The 22,771-nt window shown below is 45.1% G+C and overlaps 1 protein-coding gene across 4 annotated transcripts in view; it reads left to right on the top strand.

Annotated features, from left to right (window-relative positions):
• Srbd1 (S1 RNA binding domain 1) overlaps positions 1–13,347 on the top strand; it is a 165,060-nt gene extending 151,713 nt beyond the window's left edge. For all 4 annotated transcript variants that reach the window (XM_029471564.1, XM_021186295.1, XM_029471562.1 and 1 more), the window contains exons 20-21: positions 9,461–9,645; positions 12,520–13,347. In XM_029471564.1, the coding sequence (XP_029327424.1) occupies positions 9,461–9,645; positions 12,520–12,809 (475 nt within the window). In that variant the 3' untranslated portion in view covers positions 12,810–13,347. The remainder of the gene's footprint in view (positions 1–9,460; positions 9,646–12,519) is intronic.
• Positions 13,348–22,771: the final 9,424 nt, after the last annotated feature.

Below are 22,771 nucleotides of genomic sequence, written 5' to 3'. Positions count from 1 at the left end.
GTCTAAGTAATTTATTTTAAACCTTTGTAGGGTGATAAGTGCTTAACTAATCCAAGAAAATTATAAGCTGAGGCTGAGAGAGAATTGACTCTGCTAGAAAAGAAACAAGATGCACATGTAGGTTGTTTGGACCCAAAGATGACATGTATTTTAGTTATTTTGCCTTCTACTCATCCTCCCACAGGAATTCTTATGCAGAAAGATTATATCTTAGATGGATAATTTTAGCATACAGAGTAAAAAAATCAGAGACCTATGTAGAAAAAGTGCTTCATCAATTAGCAGGAGTAGACCCAGCAGAAATTGTAGTACCTTTCACTAATGCTGACATTTCCTCATGTGCAGAAAATGAACATTGGCAAAGAACTTGTAGTGATGGGGGGGGGATTAACAACCAATACCCCAAAACAAGTGACTTCAATTTATAAAAAGAACTAATTGAATTCTCTCTCATATAGTAAAAGAGACACTAATTTCTGGAGCCTCTACCTTCTATATTGGTGCGTATAAATCAGGAAAGGCGGGTTATAAATGGGGACGGGGTAAGGTGGGGCAGAACCCTTTTGTTTCAATTCAGAAATTAGAGCTGTGTGCCATTCTTACAGTAGCATTAGGTTTTTCTGAATATCTAATGCCATTTGCTACCATTACTTGGGGCCACCAGAAGGAACTGGACTTAATATTTAGTAACGCTCTTAGCTGGGTTTGAGCTAGAGAGTGACATACCTGTGAAAAGGCTACTGTTGTCTGCTGTTAGGAATAGAGTGTAAGGGTCAGGGGAAGAAGCAGGGAGGTTAGTCAGACTGACTGCAGTAGCCCAGTCAAGAAGTGATGCTGACACTCAGCAACAGTAACACTGCTAAGCCAGGTGCACATGTTAGATATTCAGAAAAATACACTCCCAATTTGATAGGCTTCTTGAGAATGTAGATCACCTCTATACACACCCTACCACAGTGCCAAGTGATAAATAAAATCATCACCAACCAAATTCATATGCTAAATTCTGAAACCAGTAAAAACAATAGTTGGGGCTGAAGAGATGGCCCCATAAGCCCCGTACACATCAAGAAATACACTCATACACATAGATAGAAAGCAAATAAAAAACAAAAAATTGAACTGATCTTAGAGATCATGTTGCATAAAAATAAAGAAAAGTAGGATTAGATTTAAATTTTGGCATTAAATGCCTTATATTAGTGTGACTGTGATTTCTCCACTTTATCTTACATATTCACAATAGACTTGGATGGCCAAAAAAGGTACTGTAATAGCAGAGTTAAAGTTGTGATCCTCTACATTTGTTCTTTAGGCCATCGCATAAATAATGCATCTGAAAAGTTGTCATCAGATTTGTTAGGCTGGGAGCAGTTAGAAGTTAGCTACTGTAGGCTGTAAGCCGCAGTTGGCCCGAGACTGTGAGACTCTGGCCTAGAGCTGTATCCATAGCACCCAACAAATACTGAACACACCGAGGAAAGCATGAGGGATGAACTGACAGCACAGGCCGCAGGAATGCTTAGCTTTGCTTCCAGCACTCTGCTGTAGTCTAAAATGGCTGAGATCCGTGTGTGAGCATAGTCTCTGAACACACTGGGTCTTTCTTTCCTGGCATGCTTGCCTCAACTAAGTCCATCCTTGAGAATTCCATGTACCTTCACAGAGCATTCTGTGTCCAGTGACCTCTCAGACATTACAGAATAGACAAGCAGAAGGCCATAGGCATTTCTTCCTGCATTTATTGTTATGGAGAAATCCTTCCATATCTGCATGTGAGTGGTTGTGTTGTGTGTGATACTGTAGCCATGAATAAAATTGCAGGTAGATTATGAATAGAAGTGGGCCCAACAAGAATATGTCGACTTCCCAGCCCTTCCATGCCTACTCTCTCTTTGTTCTACCATTTTGGTTGGTCTAGCAGCAGGCCACTACCTGATTTCTCCTGCTTGAGTTAGGGGAGGAGGGAGCTCTGGGCTGCAGGCTCTGCCAAGCCCTCTGGATCACATGGGACCTGGCACTCAGCCACAGTGTGCTGTGTTAAGAATTCAATGCACTGCTGGTAGTCACTGCTGTGCTCTCAGTGCAAGCTGAAAAATGCCAGGAAACTTCATGTCAAAACTCACTCAGCACTTGTTTTGATAAAGTATATGCTATTTCCATTTGGACTGTTGGGCAGCATTTTTTAAGACTGGTTTCCAGAAATCGCGGCCTAGCAGGAGTAAGGTATGTAGTGTCATTATCGTGTGCCAGGTGAGCAGATCTCAAAGAGTAGTTCCTGCCAGCTTAGTGCTGGATATTAGAGCTATGGGATTTACCTTGTTACTGCAGATCTTACAAACAATGCAGCAAAGTGGTTTTTGAGAACATCAGCAACTGAATTTAAAATTCGGTCTAGGTCAAGAGTAATCATATAAGCTTGGCATGCTGCTTCCTCAAGTGGGGAGGAACTTTTGTTAAAAAACAAATGTTGACTTGATTTATTGAGAAGTTGTATTGGAGTTTTTAAGACCCAAAGTAGAACAAATACACTTGATGCACACAGTGGGTGGAAGACCCTGACTGGCTCCCCTGGGCCAGCAGTAGGACAGCTGGAGAAATTCTTTGGAGGTCTTGCCTTATATGAGGGTGAATGGCAAGCCTCCAGTACTGACTGGGAGAGGCTCCGTGCTGCCTGGACCTCTCTTTCAGTAGAATCTTCATGACCTTACACTAGGTTGTGCCCAGCTAGGAACGGAGCTTCTAACTGAAAAGCAGCTGTAGTGCAGGGAGTTTACGTTACTTTTTGTGAAAAAAAGCAAGCAGGTGGTAAAGTGGTGGTGGTGGTGGGGTCACAGTTTGGGTATCCAGAACCAAGTAAATGCTGGATGTGCATAAAGGGCAACCTGTGATCCCAGCCTTGGAAAGATGGAAGCAGTGGGTCCCCAGAGAAAGCAGGCTGGGAAGGTTGGTCAGTAATAAATAATCTAAAATTTCTCATTGTAGTTTCCAGGAAATTTTACTTAGCATATCAAAAGTGAAAGAGAATTTGCCTGCTCAAGAACTGGATGGTCATGCCCTGACACCCTGAGAAATACCATACACACTGTCCCAGTGCAGCCCCCTTCAGATTCTTAATGAAACTAGTGAGAGTTGAAGTTGAAGGCCTTCAGACTGCCTGGGCTCAGATCCTGGCTGTTGGACCTGGGGATAGTTTTGAATTTCCTGACCTTAGTTTTCTTGTCTGTTAAGTGACTTAATATTAGCAGTGATCTGATGGACCTGGGAAGTTAATGCATGGCTTATACTCAGCTCTGGAGACACAGCAATGACTGTAAAGATCACTTATTTTTACTGTCATCAAGAAGGTGCTGTCAGCTAAGATGTAGACAGAAAAGCATGGGAAGTCACAATAGCTTCTTTGAGGTGGTGGTGGCAGTAGGGTGCTTTTCTTCTCTGTGATCTGGATGTAATTTGCACAGTTACCACTGTTAATTCATATTAATACCAGTTCCTGGGACTGAGGAGAAGGCCGGTTTATCTGCATTCTGCCATAGAACTACTTTTCTGCCTGCTCCTCCCAGTGGAAGAGAACAAAGAGGGAGCTGCCTGCCAGCCATGGAATTGTGTGGCTTTAGCATCTTCTGATACACAAGCATTCAGGTGTCCTTCTTGTCCACTCTTGCTCAGTCTTGAGCCCAACACTCAGGGAGATATTGATTCTATCTCCTTCCTGATTGATTCCAACTGTCCTTCCTGCTCCCAATCCAGCTGTGGGTTTGAGTCTCTGTCCTCTGATTCTGTGCCATCCATCGCAAGTGAGCTACTACAACCTTCTTCCCCATGTTAACGGAGTATCCCTAGCCCAGTCAGCGGGCAGCCAAAAATGGTGGATGTTAATGGTGAAATGGTGGGTGTTAGTAAGCCCCTGCTAGTTTTTGGAAAGGAACATTATTGACAGTTGGCCTTGTGGTATGAAATCTGTCTCTGAGGAGTTTTTCCCTGTCACTTGGGTTGGTTCCGAGTAGCACTAGAGTGGCTTGCTTCAGCCTTTCCTTCTGTCAGCCGCCTGTGTGCTTCTGAATGCTATTGCTTTATTTACCCTCCTCTTTCAAATAGTCACAGGCACTAATCCACATTATAGCTTTACAGGCAGTAAATTAAATTATATTAATTCTAAACACAGTGTTTTTGAACTATATAGAGGCTGCAGCCTTTGAAACCACTAACTTAATTTTGTCCAACCCTTACTCAGTAACTCAAAAAGAGCCAAAGTTTTTTTCTTTCAAATTTGGTTTAAAAAATAATAATAAATTGTTCCCAGACAGTAGTTCTGGGTGCCAAATTTTATCTGCAGTCTCAATCTTGTGTCTACACTGAAGCTCCTCTAAAGTCAGGGCAAGACATGGGTGAGATGTGAGGGGTTGTAACTCTTACTTTAGTCCAACTGTGTGACTTACCCACTGGTCACTTCCTCCCTCAGGGGTTGAGTCTCTTGTGTGCAAAGCTACATCTATAAGAAGGTTCTTGGGAGACTGAAATGCACGATTTATGGAGCACGTTGAAGGTGTGTGTGCATCTGAACATTAACCCTACCTCTGAGAGGCCAGGCGGGACTCCAACAGTCCCAGCTGGCCTGGTCTCCATCCAGTCACATGGTAGAAGTGGTTTTCAAATAAAGCTAAGATGCTTTTCCAATGTAATTTGAATTGATCTCAGCATTTTGTCACATTCTTTTGATTTAGCAAGTCTTCATCATTTGAGGTAGGGCATGTGTATTTGAGAACACCTAAGCTCACTAGAAAGGAGGTGATCAAGTGGAATGCTTTCATCCTGCCCTGCCCCCACCATTGCACTCTCTTGGATGTGGGAGAGTGGGGCCGTTTCTTTAAAACTGTGAGAAAATGGACCTCCTTATGGCACCAGTAAGTTTGTGAGGCCGTTCCTAAGGCAAGAGGAGTCTAGACATTTTCACTTCAATAGCAACATTGCAGTATGGGTGTGTGCGTGGTTGTGCACACGCATGCATATGTTACTTTTCAATTAGAATTAAACTCTGATACTTATACAGTATGAGACTCACAACAAGATCTTCTGGAATGGGTTACCATTTGTTATTGCTGCACCAGTCTTCCATGCTTTGGTTAAATTGTGTGAGCTCCATCTTCAACTGTCTCTATCCATACGATCACCCTAATGCTTCACCATTTGGAAGGCATGTAAAGACATTTAACTGGCGCTTGTTTTTAGGTAAAGCTAATTCCCTATACTGCAGTCCTAAGGAATGTCAAGATTTTCTGAAACAGCTGCCTGAGGCCAGGGTCTACTGCCGTTACTATGACAGGTGGCAGGTCTCTGCTTTTGGATGTTGTCTGACCAGCCCATACATAGAAGGAAGCATGTGCTAAGTCTGCCGAAGATGAAAGCAGATGGCAGCTTGGTGCTCAAAAGGAGCCTCTAGTCCTCAATCGTGGCAGCTTTCTCTTGGTTCTCGGTGACTCTGCTACTCACTAATGCAGGAGACTTCTGAAGACATTCCAGGTGGTGCCACAAAAGGACTCTAAAGATACCCCAGCTGGCCCACACAGTTCATACCATTTCAAACTGGACTCTGAGGGCCGAGTGGAAGAGCCTCAGAGAAAGCCCCATTGTATTTTCAGGATATTTACTTGTGCTATGTCTTTAAAGTCTAGTCAGCTGTATATTCTTATGGAGCATTCTCCTTCTTTCTATTGGTGATTCAGTGCTAAGAAAAGCCACTTAAATAGCGTTTTCCTGAGTATTCTGTTAACATCTGCGGGGCATTCTGTAAGTGCACTTTACCTGCGTTTATAGTTGTTTGTGGGCTTCATACCAGCCCAGATTTTTAAGATTCTGGCTCAGCTCTGTGTCTTGGTTTACTCAGGAGAAATTTGAAAAATGTTTAGTAATGATGACAGTGCTGTTCCCATAGCTGTTACCTGATGTGATCACAAGACAGCTGAGATGGTCACATAGTTACCTGGTCCACCAAGCCAGACTGAACTCCTCGTATGCAGCACACTTGTATATACCAGCTGAGGCAGAGGGCCAAGGAGGCTATCTTTTACCACGTTGACTTCAAGTTGTTTCTCTCTTTTTTTCTCTGATAGATTTGAAACTATATAGTTTCTGGAGATTTTAGAGCACCAAACCATTGCTGGACTTGGAATCATTTCAGTGCGCCGCCCCCCCCCCGCCCCCCATTTCACACACAACTCCATTTAAAAGCCAGATCTCCCTAAATCATTGAATTTCTCCATATACTAACAGTTGTGACCTGCCCTCTCCATTTCCTTTCATTTTCAAAATAGCTGTACTCTTGTATTTAATTTTTTTACTTGTTGACGAAGTCCCTATAGAATGAACGGATAAAGTGGGACAGCTATGGCAGTCTCTGAGGACAGTGGTCTTTGCGGTGGTACCATGGCTCTCTCCATGGCTACACACCATTTGTGCTCTTTGTAAAGTGATGGTGTTATATCACCTAGGTTCTGAGCTCTGCAGAGTGTCATGTTGCTCTAGGAAACAAACCCCTCAGCTTCTAAATCCCTGTGCTGGAAATGACTCCATAAGTCTGAGTGGCCATTCCCAGAGTCTCACGCACGGGTCTGGAGAATTCCTGCCTATTTGGGGGAAGAGTTTTGCAAAGCCTTTTTCTTTGTGGAGAAGGACCTGGCCTTTGTAGCAAGCTTCTGTTGAAACCATCAGCAGTGTTAGCTTGGGTAGCTTTGCATTTGAAAAGTAAGCATGATGTGTGCTCCGCTGTGCTCTAACTCCGTGCAGATGTGTGCTAAGAGAACATGATGTGCTCATTTGTTGCATTTATGCTACTTTCTTACTTTAAGTAAGATGGATGAAATTACATATTAAATAAAAACAGCAGCTCCAACAGCAGCCCTTAGCAAATGGAAAAGACCTTCCAGAGACAGTAGAGATGGCTTTAATAACTCATCGACTCGAGAGAACTGTCTATTTAAAAGCTTGTGCATAATAACTTCTTTGTGGGATTTCTTGGTGCTAACTGTCTAATATTCAGAAGTGATCTGCCATTAAATTGTGTTGGCACAGTATTGCCCAACACATCGGTCTTCTGTCTTGGCCAAATATAACAGTAATTTTCTATATGCACTCAGTGACGTAGTACATGATACGAAACTCCATGGAGCAGCGGTAGTGCACGGCCTGGGCAGCCTGATAGTCCTGCATTTTAAAGTTCCTGTTAGAAGTGAGTGAAACCTGCAGCTAGCCCAGCGTGCTGTGCGTTTGTCATTATGTATTTATTCTGGGCTCCAGGCTCCTTACATGTGCACTTTCCCTTGGCACTTTGGAGCTAGGAAGTTCGTTGTGTTGGGCACACTTCTCACTGCCAGAGGGAGCTTTAGACTGTAGAGGAGATGTTCCCTGTGCTACTGCAAAAGCCAGGTCTGACGAGTGGCTCCAGCATGAAGCATCTCCTCCCAGCCTGGGCTGCCAAGTACGTCTGAGACCCAGCCCAGGCTGGCTCTGCTGCTTCCCAGTCTCTCCCCCTTTGTTGGCTTTCTCTGTGACCTGATTAACTTTAAGAAAGTTTTCAAAATGCAAAAACTACTTTGTTCCAAAATAGGGTTGTTTAAAAATAGGGTTGATCAATAGAAAGCATTAGCTGGAGGCAAACATGGCACTTCCTTATTGATCTCAGCAGCTGCTGCGCCAGGCCGGCTTCTGTGAGGGTGAAAGGATATACGAACTGCACTCCCAGGACAAACAGAGGAAGCAGACTTCCTTTTTATATGGAAGAGGTTCTGCAGTACACAGCCATCCATTGGACACAGCACATGGGCCCCAGTGGAGGAGCTAGAGAAAGGACCCAAGGAGTTGAAGGGGTTTACAGCTCCATAGGAGGAACAACAATATGCACCAACCAGTACCCCCAGAGCTCCCAGGGACTAAACCACCAAGCAAAGAGCACACATGGTAGACTCACGGCTCATGGCAGCAGAGGATGGCCTAGTCGGTCATCAATGAGAGGAGAGGTCCTTGGTCCTATGAAGGCTCTCTCTATGCCCAGTGTAGGGGAAATCCAGGGCCAGGAAGTGGGAGTGGATGGGTTGGTGAGCAGGGGGAGGGCAGGTGAAGGGGGAGGGGGGTTTTGGAGGGAGACCGGGAAAGGGGATAACATTTCAAATGTAAATAAAGAAAATATCTAATAAAATAAAAATGGAAAAACAAAAAGAAAAAAAAGTGTAAAGTAGAAAAAAATATGGCTCTGGAAATGTAGAAGGCTTGCACATTTGAATCCAAGAGATTCCCTAGTTAAATGCGAGGTGAGAGGGCTGCTCTGCCTGAGCTTGGTGCCCAGAAAGATTAGGAGTGGCCCGCAGTGCATCCTGCACCGGGCAGTTCCTGCCACGGGGACTGTAGCCAGAGACACACTCCAGCAGCCTCCTTTTCCCTTCCGGTATTGAGACGCATTCTCGGAGGAAAGGCTGTGAGGGCATCAGGATCAGGATCTGTTTGATTACTGTGTTGACATTTTTAAAGTGCCATTAATCATAGGAAATAGAACTTAATGATGTAGAAAAATACCCAGCCAGAGAATGTCAGGAAAGAGAGCCATGGCCCGGAACTCACATGAAACTGGAGCAAACTGGGTCTTACCCATAACTAGTTGCTTCGTGTTGTCATGGTTTTACCTCATTAACTGGGCAGTGTCTGTGCAAGCCAGGAAGGCAGCAAGCAGGGCAAAGGTGAGGTCTAAGGTAGCGTTGCTGCTCCGTGGGATGTAGTGGATGGAAGGACATTCAGCTTTGCATTGTAGCTTTGAGGGTCTACTTGCATTCTTTCGCGGGGGGGTGGGGATCACTTTTTCTTTCACATCCCTCCCTTTTATACTGTTGTGTTGCTGTGGGGAGCATGAGCACACCCACCCCTCACCGCCCTCTGGGATTTATGTTCCTATTGAATGCTCCGAGTGTTTTTTAGGTCATTTCACTTGTGTGTGGCTCGATGGCATTTGTATCACCCTCCCAATCACAGGCCACAGGCGTAGCTATTCATGTACAGTGAGGCAATGGAAGTTGAGCAGTGTGAAAAGCGAGGAGTGCTTGACACATGTCATGTTGGACTCTGGTATTATCAATGGATCGTGTTTGTCTGTTAATCTAAATTCAAATGTTTTCCTACTGAAAATTTCAGGAAACGTGAGATAATATACACAGCCTTGTCTAGGAACTACACATGTGACACTGAACTGTCGTGACCAGCACACTGTAAAGTGTTCCTTGCCACACTTGGAAAATAACACAAAAGCTTAAACCCCCCTTCTCCCCTTGCCCACATGCCTTTAGCACAGAGTATACTGTAGACTCTCAACTGACTGATGCGTAAGTGTCCTGGGATAAGAGAATGTGAAGGTGGCCTATGTAAGGAAATGTAGAAGGTAATATCACTGATAAATGTTGGGCTTTTCTTCCCACTGAAGGTTTTTGTCGTTCATTGGGGGGACAATGTGTGAGATTGGAAAGCCTGAAATGCAGCAGAAAATAAATGTATCTCTCGGGAAAGAAGGCATAGAGAAAACTGCTGAAAGGTTACAGACAACTGCACACACACTGCAGGTCATCATAGATGGACTGAGCCAGCCCAAAACCTTTGACATCCGAACAGGTGAGTTGTCGCCCTTGTCTTCAGGAAGTTCCCATCGCCATCTTAGGTCCTCTCGACAGGAGAGGACCACAGGAGAAGGCTGAGAGTCAGCATGCATCATCCACAGGAGAGGGCCAAGGGTCAGCGTTCATCCTCCACAGTCACTTAGATTCCTGTCTGGAGCCAAAGCTAGAAGTATGGCTTCGGCCTCCTGGTCCATGTTGCTGTGCTGGTGCCCCAAGCTGGACACATCTCATGTGCTGTGCTTCAGTGTGCATGGAGGCATGCTCTCCCTGAGTCTCCTGTAAACTGTCTTTGTGTCTGAAGAGCCGGGAGGTAAAGTTTTCCATTCACACCAAAAAGTGAATCTTCTTCCTAAATTACAGCCGTCCAGGTTTCTGGATTCCATTTCACTGAGCACATTGAACAAATAAGATGATATCTCTGTGCTGATTGTCTTTCTAACTCTGAGTGTTCTCAGCTTTCTGTGCAGGGAGAGGTAAAGGAAGTGTAACAGCCATAGTTGTTGAGAGCAATGACCCATTGACACAGAACTGCAGCTGGAGAAAATAAAGCACTGAGTAAGGCCAGTGCTAAAAGTGGGCATCAAAGCCTGCCTGTTGTTCTCATAGACAGTGGTTGCTCCTAAATACAGAACTGTGGAGAAGCCTGCTCCTCCCCTTGTGGACTCCAGGGCTGTCTCTTGCAGAGACACTAAGATCAGTGTGTCTCATGAGGGGTGGGATTTGGTAATATGCCTATACACTCACTGGATTGTTGGCAGGGGCACTTGAGCTACAGGTGGCCTGGACTCTTATTTTCCTGTCCATCTTTATTTTTCTATCAAGGTGTCGATTGCTTCTTTATCTCGGTTACATGAGGGACTCAAAGCAAAGGCAAGCACTCAGTTAGCCCAGCTAAACAGAGCCCCTCCTTGAGGAGCCTCTAGTTGAGCAGCTTGCGGATGGGCCTGGGCTCCCTCTCCAGGCACACTGTCAACACATTTCCTGGGGAGAGGCAGATGACTTTGGAGGTGGGGGCAGGGTAGACAGTATTTGGGTATTTCCATGTTACAGTATTTGTATTACATCTCTTTTCTCCTTTTCTCAAAAGTGTTTCCTGTCTTATGCCTTATTCCTTCCTCACACTCGTCTGGCTTCTGTTCTTCACTGACATCGTCCCTTTTGTTTAAGGCCTCCTTGCTGGTTAGTTTCCTTAATTCAGAGCACACTGGTGCTGTGCCCTGACTGCTTCCTTGGCCCTTGATGTGTAAGTGTACATGGTTCCTGGAGGCTTCCTGCTTTCTCCGTGCTCCCAGCTGTCTTGGGGAACATGCTGAGTGGTTCCTGACTCTGGTTTTCATGCCAAGCTAAACTGAGCAGCTGATGAGAACCCCATGGGGATTGGCAGCCACTGGATTCTACAAGGCAAGGAGGCGAGAGATTTCTAGGCATGAAACTGCCTTACTGGCCTGGGCACCAGCCTACCTCTGCCCTGGGCCTTAGTTTCACTTCATGTTGTCATGGTCTCAGCCATGTGTGGTTCAAATTACCAGAAGTTCCTGCTTTGGAATTTAGCATCAGGTGAAATCCCGGAGTCCACTCCCACGTTGGTGTGTTTAATAAGGACAGTGAGGTTTAGGGTTTATGGGTTTTTGTCTTGTTTTACAGAAGTGGAAGAAGCACAGTTTCTAAAAAAGATCGTGGACTTAAGGTGGTTTGACTGGGGAGGGAAAGGAAGAGGTGACCAGTTGTTAATACAAATGTAAAAGATAGCTCCACAAGTAATCAGGGTAAAGAAACTGGGTCAGAGGGTTGGAGTGGGGGCAGGGGGATGTCTAAGTAAAGGAGATCCAGCTAGAATGTGTTGTTTGTTATCAGAATCAACACTCAGTGATCCTAGGGCAGAGAGCTGAGCTGGAGGGGTAAATGCAGGCTGTGGGGACTCACAAGCCCCATTTAAACTTCTTGTCTCACTGTCTCAGACCTCTGTTGTTCTATGTTATCTGGAGCCAGAGTGGCACTTAGCCTGCTTTGTGTTCATGTTTTAGGGGCTACTGTCAGTGAACAGAGATATGTAGACTGGGATGGGCCAGGAAAGGGCTGAAAAGAGCCTAAGACGGGGACCTAGGGTCTTCACCATTGTATATCTGGCATACAGCAGAGCACCAGCCTGAGGTAATGACAGTAATCGGTCAATCAACTGAACTGGAGGAAGAGGGAGGCTAACTCTGGCAGACTGGTTGGTGTGCAGTTCTGAGCCATAGGTAATTGGGAACCTATACCTTCTGGTTGAATAAATGTGTTTGAAATAGAAAGAATTGATTCCTGAATACTCACTAAAGTGAAGAGAGAACATTTGACTTGGCTCACATTTATTCAAAAGCTAGTGGAACGTTGACCACCTTGAAGCAATTTAAGAATCCAGGCACTGAAAGCCAACTCCCCCTCTTGTGTCTCCAGGACTCCCCCATTCTGAGCATTTGTGATTTAGTCTGGTGTAGTCATTGAGCAAAGCTAGACTCTGACTGTCTTTTACAGGGAGGACGGCGAGCCAGCTGTCCAGACCCTCCCAGGCAGTGTTTTCGGCCCCACTAGTGAGGAGGACGGCGAGCCAGCTGTCCAGACCCTCCCAGGCAGTGTTTTCGGCCCCACTAGTGAGACTGAGCTTAGAGAAAAGGAAAGGTTTGGAAACTTTTCTTGAATTTTCTGTGGGAACTGTTTCTCCCAGAATGTATTTTTTTCTCAAGACAGGCCTGTGTCCTTAGCTTCTTTATCTCTTCCCTCAAAGAGTTTATTGATCTGAGCATCCATATCAATCAATACAGAGTGAACATCCGCCCTCTAGGCACAGTGACTTCTTGGTTACACTAGTGTTTCTCTTCTCTCCTCACAGATTTTGATAAGCCTGACTTCAAGAGAAGCATAGTGTGTCTGGAAGACCTGCAGGTTGGGACAGTCCTTACAGGCAAAGTGGAGAATGCTACTCTGTTTGGGGTCTTTGTGGATATAGGAGTGGGGAAGGCGGGGCTAATTCCTATCCGGTTCATAACAGAAGCCAAGCTATCCAAAACAAAGAGGAGAAGGAGCCTGGGCCTGGGCCCCGGAGAGAAAGTGGAGGTGAAAGTCCTCAATGTTGACATTCCCCGATCTCGGATTTCACTCGACCTCCTCCGGGTGTTGTGAGTGCCCCACCGAAGGCCAAACACAAATGTGTTCCCTCACTTCTACAGCCTGACTAGGACGAGCCAGAGCTCATGGAACCTAGAGAGTGGGGGAGAGGGGCTCCTGGGTAGAAGTGTTCATCACACTATCCTGACTCCCACAGAAAGCGACGGGAGACCTCGAATGGTGTCCTACAGCAGCAGTTTCTGTCTTTGTGATTCCTTGTTGACCACGTACAGCAGGCAGCTTCACGTCCTCCCGCTAACATCTGCTGCCTTAGACCTGGGTGGGATGTCTTGCTTATTTGAAATGTGTAGTGTTGATTGACACATTAAGACTAGCAGTCTTTAATCCTGCCACTTTATTGAGATGTTATTAGCACTTTTGTTCATAATTCATAATTTTGTAATAATCTTTATTTTCCCTTAGCAAACCAAGTAAAAATAAACTAGTAAAAGATTATCATGTTTTATGACCATCAACAGAATTATTTTACTGTGTTCCTCAGGACATATGTATTGACCTCTAGTGACCTCTACAATAAATGACTGGCTGGTGACTTTGGTGTGCTGTTCATTGAGTGAATGCTAGAAGACACACTGGATTAAAGATGTAATTTGTGGAACTGTGCCTTGGGAAAGAGGGGAGATTGTGGACATTTCCAGAATGACTTTAATTAACGTAGACGTAATTTATCACAGAGGCCACATTCTTTCTTAGCCATCATCTAAGAAGATAGCGACCCTGACTCTATTCTTGTTTGGTGGAAAAGGTAAGTGTTGCGTGACAGTTCAGGGTCAGAGGAGGTGAGCAGAGCCGCACTGATCACTCAGTGAAGTGCTCAGGGCCCGGACAGTCTCCATGAGTGATGTGTGGAGGGCGGATACTAAAGTGTGCTCAGCCCTATTTCTTTGTCTTGGGCAATTCCTTAATTTATAAGTAAGCAGCCATTACCCTTGAAGACTTAAGTGCTGCTGCTGCTTGGCCTCAGGATGCCCAATTGGGGATCCTATAACCACCCAGTGGGAGTTATAAGGAAGTAGTGTACTCAGTTCTGCCTGGTGGCTTCCTATTCTCAAAACACTTGGCCCATCTAACTAGTGGACATAGGTATCTTGAAGCCCTGTTTTCCTGTTTCATTCCTGTGAGTCTTTTCTGCTTTTTACTGGTCTTTGCCTGACAGTGAATGCTAATGTGTTCTCAGTTGGTCTTTCTACTCATTCTTGCCAAGGCTGTCTGGTTCATAGTGTGCAGATGAATGCTAAGTGATGTCCTTGGGTGCTCCCAGGAGTGCTCCTCCCCCTGGGCACTTTGGATGAAGGAGCCTGAATAGCTCTATACCCCTGACAGCTAAGGAGCAGGAGGAGGACCAGGTCAGTGTGCTCTTTGCCCTTTTCATCTAACATGATAGAAACTCTGAATAGCCCAACCAGGGAAAAAAGGGCCATATCTCTGTCATCTCTGCGACCCTTGCTGATGTGGGTCTTAGAGTTGGAGCTGGGTTGGAGGCAGTGACATTCTGTACAGTTTGGCTGTCGAGGAGAGGGGGAAATAGGATAATAGCTAAACAGTGAAATGTAACCTAGAGTCCCCATGTGTTTCTAGAGAAAAGAGATAACCTCTAACAACGGAGAGAACTTTGATACAGAGGACGGGAAGGTTACTGAATGATATCCTCAATTGAATAGATTCAGTTGGAATCCAGTTCACAGTGGGGACTTTACCATAGCGATGCAGTGACAACTGGATTGTCTCTTGTACCCATTGGAAGAGGAGAACTCAGCTTTCTCCCGTCCAGTGACACTGAGTACACCAGTGTGATGGTTTGTATATTCTTGGACCAGGGAGTGGCACCATTTGGAGGTGTGGCCTTGTTGAAATAGGTGTGACCTGGTTTGAGTAGGTGTGTCACTGTGGGCTTAAGACTCTCACCCCAGTTGCCCGGAAGTCAGTCTTCCACTAGCAGCCTTTGGATGATGTAGAACTCTCAGCTCTGCCTGCGCCATGCCTGGATACTGCCATGCCTGGATACTGCCGTGCCTGGATAGTGCATGATAATGGACTGAACCTCTGAACCTGTAAGCCAGCCCCAATTAAATGTTGGTTTTTATAAGACTTGCCTTGGTCATGGTGTCTGTTCACAACAGTAAAACCCTAACTAGATAACCAGCCACTCTGGGACAGGCCTCCTGTTCAGGAGGAGTTGACCAACATAAAGTGAACAATGGGCTCCACAGGAGTTTTTGTTATTGTTTTGGTTTTGTGTGTGAGCTTGTATTTGGTTACAGTTTGATACTTGGGGGGGGGGGCATGGTTTTATTTTGTTTTCTTCAATGGGGGGCAGTTGTATTGAGTTTTTGTTTGATTGTTTGATTTTTGAGAAAGAACTTAAAGTTGGGTAGATGAAGTGGAGAAGAATATGATCAAATATATTTAAATTTTAAAAATTAAAATAATGTTTATGAAAGATAAGAATACAAAAGTTCATCCACATGAGTAGAAGAGGAGACAGTATATAAGCACAGAGGTAAGAGCTCATGTGAGAACTTACAGAAGGTCTTTGGATGTCTTCTGGTTTTCTTATTAAAATAAGAAAGGATCAGGGGATTGAGAAGAAAAAGACAAAAATGGGGTAAGATAGACTGAAAGCTAGGCCTGTGCTCAGACACGGAGGAAGGACAGTCAGCCCGTGCTCAGAGGAGGGATGGTCAGTCCGTGCTCAGACATGGAGGAAGGCGTCATAGTCAGCTTCACCAGCCAGATCAGCTATGGGCTGCAGGGTCAGGTCAGGAGAAGAGAGACCTGCTTGGATTTGGAAGTATGCCCAACACGTACACCCTAGAGAAAAGGGCAGGAACATAAAGGCTTGTGAATAAAGAAACTACTAACTGAAAGTTAGACTTGGTAAAAAGAGAAGTGGGAACCCAAGGGAAAGAAGGGGTTGGTGGGAGGAGCGGGAGAAACTGCAGGCTAAAGGATTGCAGGTAGAGCCGAGGAACTTTGAGGTGTGGATAAAGGACATAAAGGTTAGAGATAAGACCAACTGAGGTGCATAACCTCACAGCCTGGAGTGCCTCAGATTTGGTAGTGATGGGGTAAGAGAGATGGTGACATAGCACATAAATAGAAGATGAGACAGTGACCACTAGCAGGCAGGAACTGAGAATTTGAAAGCGTCTGTAGATAAAGAGCTTGTCTTTGTGGTTGCAAAGGAACACTGCTCTGAAATACAGTGGCAGACCATTGGAAGCTGGAGAGGTTGTCTAGTGGTTAGGAACTCTTGCTGATCCTCCAGAGGACCCAAGTTCAGTTTCCAGCACCCTGTAAATCCAGTGCCAAGGGCTCCAGCACCCTCTTCTGGCCTATGTGAGCACATGGGACATTCACCCACACAAATATAGATACACACAAATAGAAATTTAAAATCTGAGAAAAAGCATGGTAGAGGGGGTTCAAAAATCAAGATTCTGGCTATATTTGGAAGTAAGCAGAGATGGTCCCGAGGCTCCTGTTACTGTAAGGTTACTGTAACTGGGAGCGTAGAATTGGCGTCTACTGAGATGGAGAACCATGAGAGGGGCAGTAAGGAGTATATATGTAGGACAGGTGACATTCCAGATGTTCAGTAGAGTATATCCAAGGGGACATGCTAGGTTAGGTAGTGACTTGGTTTCTTTCCCCATTGCTGTGATAAAAATACTCCAATAAAAGCGACTTAAGGGAGAAAGGGCTTACTGGGCTCACATCCAGGTTGTAGCCCATCATGACATGGCCAAGAAGTCACAGTGTTGGGATGGAGAGATCTGATCACATAACACCTACATAACAGAACTGGTCTCCAGTCAGGAGAGAGTGACCAGTGCATGCTAGCGTAACTCCCTGTCATCCATATTGTCTAGGACTCAGAGCCCAGGGAAGGATGCTGCCAACAGTGGCAAGGCCCCACATCCTCCTCTGTCGACAGAAGAGCCTCAGCTAGACAGTCTCACAGAAACTCTCTTCCAAGCTAATTGTAGATTGGTTCCAGTGAACAATTAAAACTGACCATCACAGAAGGAGCAGCTTACTATTTTAGACTGAAGACCAGGAGAGAACTTTGGAAAAGCCAGTCATGAGTCCAGAAGAGACCACTAGTGAAATAGGTGAGCATAAGAAAAAAAGGGGGGAAAGAAACCATGGCAGACAGTCTTAAACCCTAGTCTCTCTAGAGACTGAAATGTATTTCTTGCTGAGCGAGAGCTAACTGAAGGGAACAGGAGTAGCTAATGGAGATGGTCTTGCCAGGTGGTACTGGCAGAATGGAGATGGTCTTGCAGGATGGTACAGGCAGAATTCACCCACCAAGCCATTTCTAGGAAAGTTAGAAGGGTGAGTAGGTCGAGCACCAGTGCCACCACCTAGATTATCTTGTCCTTGCTCTCTCCTGTGTGGAGTGCTGGCTGTGCTGGCTGCAGTGCAGTGGTGAGCTCAGTGGGCAGTGCTGGATTTAGCCTGGCCTTGGGGATCCAGAGTAGCCCTGCACTGCCTCTTATGGACTGCACACCATGTAAGGAAAAAGAAAAGGCATTTATTTAAACTGGGGATAAAGGGCATTCCCTACTGCATGAATAAACTGTAAAGTGGCAACTATTCAACAAAGTATAAAAGATGAAAAATTATAAAACTTTACTACTGAATATTTAAAAAAAAAAAAAAAAGAGCAACTACTTAAGGTTTCCTGGATTGCTGAGAGTAAAGCAGTGCACTGTAGGAAGACCAGCTCTGGGCTAAAGAGACAGCTCAGCAATTAAGAACACCAGCTGCTCTGTAAGACGGCCAGGGGTCTGAGTCTTGAACCCAAATAGTGACATATAACCTTTAATAACTCTAGTTTCAGAGGTCTGATGTTTTCTGGGCATACACAGTACACAGATATTCATGAAGACAGAGCACCCATACACATAAAGAAATATTTTTTTTTAATTACAAACACCAGTTCTTCAAAAAATAGCACTGGTACAAAAGCAGGCTATCTAGACGCATTTGCCAAAATTCCAAATAGCTTATTTCTGTCTGTTATTTGTTTAGTTTCTCTAAAGGTTGTATGAAAAGCAAAATAGTTCTTTAAAGGAATAATAATGCTGGAGGTTTGGAGGGAAATATCTAATATTAAAGTATATTGTAAAGCTGCTTTCATTTAAACAGTGTGTGGGGCTGGACAAACAGGACCAAATAAATCAACTTAGTATTAATGAAATCTGTGTATGTTAACAAGCAGTATTTTGAATTGGGACAAAATCATATTGTCATATAACATGAAAAATAAATTAAGAGATGGATATATATGAATAAAATTACTCTCAAAGGTTACAAGCAAATAGAGAAGGGCTTGGAGTCATTTTTGAATAGTTATGTAGAAAACAAGAAAAGAACATGAGGAAGCATGGATCTATGGATCTCTGAATGTAAAAATTCTAATCAGAAGGGCATTCCCCAGGCAGTTGTGATGGGGCCCTGTGCCAGATGCCAGGAGCCCTGGATGAAGAAGAAACCACTGGAGTTTGTCTCCCACACTGTGGGCCTGGAACTTAAGCATCATTCAAAGATGCATCAGGTTCAATGTCGTGGGAGTTCCTGAAGAATATTGGTATCATCTCATCATGCTGGAAAGCCACAAGACTTTAGAAAGCTTAGCTCTGGATTAATGGAGTACTCAGGTCAGAGCAGGAAGGTCTGTATTTCTAACTCCGACCCCAAAGTTAACACTTGTGTTAAAACCGGAAATGGCAAGAAGGGACAGGATGGGGAAAACAGAAGTAAAGTTAGTCTCCTCACTTTGGCTTCCTGCCTAAAGTCAGTCGTAATTATTAGTTGGGTTTTACTAACAGATGGGAGAACTCCTGAGTGACTGGGCTCCTTGCCAATGCCGTCTGCTCCACAGAAAGAAAGATGAGATTCCTTCTCACTCGTCTTACGGGGCGAGGATGGTTCACACAGGCTGGGTTTCTTATTTAGGTGAGAGGATGCAGACTCTGCTCCTAACTGCACTAACTCTATGACTACCTCTTAGAAGCTAAGAATCACCTCCCAGAAAAGATACACTTCTCTTGCCCTGAAAATCATGATACCCACCCCTCGAATATCTTAGAAAAATTCTTATACTAAAGTAAGGGAAGGATTTATCTTAAATGGCACAGAGCTGTGCCACAGAGCTTCCCACAACAGAATGCTGACCCACAGGCCTGGGATGCTGTGTGGACAAGGACAATCTAAAGCCAAAAGGACAATGGTAGCTAAGAGATGGGGGCAGGGTGCATATGGGATGGCCTTGTATCGTCGGAGAACCAACATTTGAGAAGCCTGCTTAATTCAAGCAGTTAGGCAGAGAACAGTTTTGGGATCATTGCAGTATCTTACAGAGCATCCACGTAATACGCGTGAGCCTGATGCTTGCTAAATGCTATCACTATGAAGAAAACTCTCACCCATACAGCAAGGAGGGAAAGCAGTCCGAGTTTCGATGGCCATGTGACCCAGTGGCTGTCTTCAATCACCTGACATGCATGTCCCAGGTTCAGTTCCCTCAGGAATGAGGAATGTGGCACCAGAGAAAAGAGTGTTCTCAGATCCTTTGCTTCAAACTGCCAAAGGATTCATGAAACAGAATACAAAATGTCCATTGGGCCAAATTTGTGTAGTTTGGTCCTTCAGTAATTCAAACGACTGGATTCTTAGGTGGCCTGTCATTTTATCTGACACATACCTGAAGTTCTTGGGGGCCATTTTATCATAATTGTATGACCTTTTTTCCTGACTAAAAAAGACACACACAGTGCTATAAAATGTACAAATACACATATATAGATATAGATACAGGTTTTTTTTCGAGACAGGGTTTCTCTGTATAGCCCTGGTTGTCCTGGAACTCACTCTGTGTGGGAAGCCACATACGCCATTATGTGCAGTAGAGTTTTTTGCCTAGTCACTGCCTGGCCCGAGGCATGCAAATGAGGTACTGAAAGCATAACCAATCGGGTGTGAGACACGCCTCTCCTAGGCCTATATAAGCAGCACCAGTTCTGGGGCTCAGGGTCTTTTCGCCTCTGCAACCAAGCTCTCCCAATAAACGTGTGCAGAAGGATCCTGTTGTGGCGTCGTTCTTGCTGGCGAGTCGGGTGCACACAACCCTGTAGACCAGGCTGGCCTCGAACTCAGAACTTTGCCTGCCTCTGCCTCCCAAATGCTGGAATTAAAGGTGTGTGCCACCACTGCCTGGCAAAATGTACAAATATTGAGATTAAAACATCCACAGTGTAGACTTCTAATAAATTAACTACTATTTTGCTAAACTAGGGTTATTTCTACTGACTGGCCTGCTTTTTCTCTATAAAATGTATCGTATGAATGATATTTTCATATCAACAGCTACATATCTGTCTTATCATGGACCCTGTCTGGAGTCTAAGATGTCCCTGGCAGAACAGTTTTTCTCCTAAATAGTGCCACTGTTTTAGAAGGCTGTGGGGCCCATGTGGCAGAACAGGTCCTTTAGAAAAGAACTTTTGAAGGTTATATCTGTCCCTGGTTCCGGTCTTGTGTTGTCTACTTCCTGGTCACCATAATGTGGTCCTTAAGGTGGTAGGCTAGAACCTGAATCCTGAGCTAAAACTAAAAACAAACAAACCCCTTCCCTCTTCTCTCCCTGAACTCTTCCGTCAGGAGTTCCATGAGGGCAGCGAGGAAAGCGCCGTCTATGGACACAGTTGCTGGGCACCGCTCGTGGTCCTGAAGGCATCCTTCTGCTGAGGATGAACATATTGAGATGTCCAGGGCTAAGGCTAGGGATCATTGTGTGACATCTCTATCTCAGCTCTGTGTGTCCACCACTGTGTGCTGATGAAGGGTAAAGATGTGAGATAGGATGTGTTGTTTATTTGACATTTAAAAAGGGAGTCGTACCTGGAAGACATCTTTCAGGAGTAAAAGTGACTATGCCCCTGTGTGACTCACTCATCTTATTCCTGTGACTAAATCCCTGACAAAAAGCTTAAGAGAGCAAGGATTTATTTCAGAGTCAGATTTTAAAAGTGGGTCCAGTCTTTCATGGCGGCAAGGCAGGAACACGAGGCAGCTCATCACATGTCTGAAAGCAATGCATGCTAGTGCCCAGCTTTCTTTGTCTCTATCCTTTCTGGAAACTCAGCCCATGAGATAGGACTGCCCGTGTCCAGACTGGCTATCCTTGCTCAGTTACACCTCTCTGAAGGCTCAGTCAGAGAAACAGGCAGGAGCATGTCTTTGAGGTGATCCCAAGTCCAGTCCAGATGACAAGAAGGATCACCTATCATTTGTCCAGTTATGGTGCCTTCTTAGAGTCCCTTTTAGACTGGGACAACCACATTCATTTCCAACCTGTCCATCAGGTCCTAGGAACCACCTTATCACCTAGATGAGATCCTAGGCTGAATAAATTCAGCTCTCCATTATAGGCCCCCCTCATGCCACAAACTCAGCCCGCATTTCCTATCCATTCGTATGACTCAACAGCATTTAGTTCATGTCTCCCTCTGCCTTCCCCTTGGGGTTGTGACCTTGGATGTCTACCACTATTGATGCTAATGCAGACATCTTGACCCTCTTAGCCATTCCTCCTCTGGCTTTGACCTGTGTTCTCCGTCTTCTCAATTGGCTTCTTCCAGGTGTGTTGCCCTTGGGCTTTCTTTTAACTCATTTTCTGCAGAAAATGGAGCACAGAGAAATCTCATATGCTCAGGTTGTTTTGGGGGCTACAATGTTAGGGCAGGAAAAGGAAGAGAAGACTGAAGAGCTTAGGAAACGGAGAAAACAAATCTAAAGAGCTGCTAGCTAAGCTGCTCACAGCCAGAAACGGAGAAAACAAATCTAAAGAGCTGCTAGCTAAGCTGCTCACAGCCACATAAGAGGAACCGGCCAGTGCTTGCCTGGCTACATATGCACTGGCTCCCCATATATCCCCAAGCTTTACTTCTTGGTCTCTGTTGTCAGCAATGAGGAGTGTGACAGGGATACTTTGGATCCCTATAGCAATGGTTGTGATAGAAGCCATGCTTGGTTCTGGTTCTTGTCCCCTGTCTTCGTGCCCTGCTAAGTGACCACAGTCACACCCAGGCTTCTCGTGAAGCAACTGGCCGAGAGAATAGTGCTTGAGGTGATGAGGGCATTCTGTGTGGATCTGGGGAGCCCCATAAACCACCACGACGAATATTAGAATTGGTCAGGTGGAGAGATGGCTCAGCGGTTAAGAGCACTGGCTGTTCTTCTAGAGGTTCTGAGTTCAAGTCCCAGCAACCACATGGTGGCTCACAACCATCTGCGATGGGATCCGATGCCCTCTTCTGGTGTGTCTGAAGACAGCAACAGTATATTCACATATGTTAAATAAATAAATAAATAAATCTTTTTAAAAAAAAGTTGGTCTCCCCACATACACACTTAGCTTTCCTGTATTGGGGTACCTCTCCATGGCAGTTCCCTGATCCCCATTCTGTGCTGTGGCCCTCAACTGCAACCCATTTTACTGGACCTAGGTCGTCCAGCCCCAGATCCTGCCCATGTTCATTGCTCCCTCGGTCCTTGGCTCCCACCTCGCCCTCTGAAAGCTGCAGCAGCTGATGCACTTCTGTGTGGGGGAATGAGAAACTCAGAGCAGGAGGGAGATGGCTTTGGCTCAGGGAGAGCTTGGCTCCGGTGTGATTGATACTGGAAGCCGCTGTAGCTGAAAATGGCTGTGAGTCAAGGGCCAAGAAAACTAAAGCTGACAAATGGCCCTTAACCCACATCTCTCAAAGAGGAAAGCGCTCCACGTCCTAGTCCATCCCCAAGATAAAAACATCAAACCCCCTAGGAGAGGCTATGCAAAACTAGACTGTGTATGTCTAATTTGACAAAGGGTTATTTAAAAATAAATTGCTCGAAGCAAAGCACAGATCAGGAGAGGTCCTTTGGGCTTAGGCCAACCCTTCATT

This window comes from Mus caroli, chromosome 17 (assembly GCF_900094665.2).
Source record: "Mus caroli chromosome 17, CAROLI_EIJ_v1.1, whole genome shotgun sequence".
In the NCBI taxonomy this organism is placed as follows: Eukaryota; Metazoa; Chordata; class Mammalia; order Rodentia; family Muridae; genus Mus; species Mus caroli.
The sequence above is the reverse complement of the archived record's forward strand: the minus strand, read 5'-3'. Positions and strand labels throughout refer to the sequence as shown.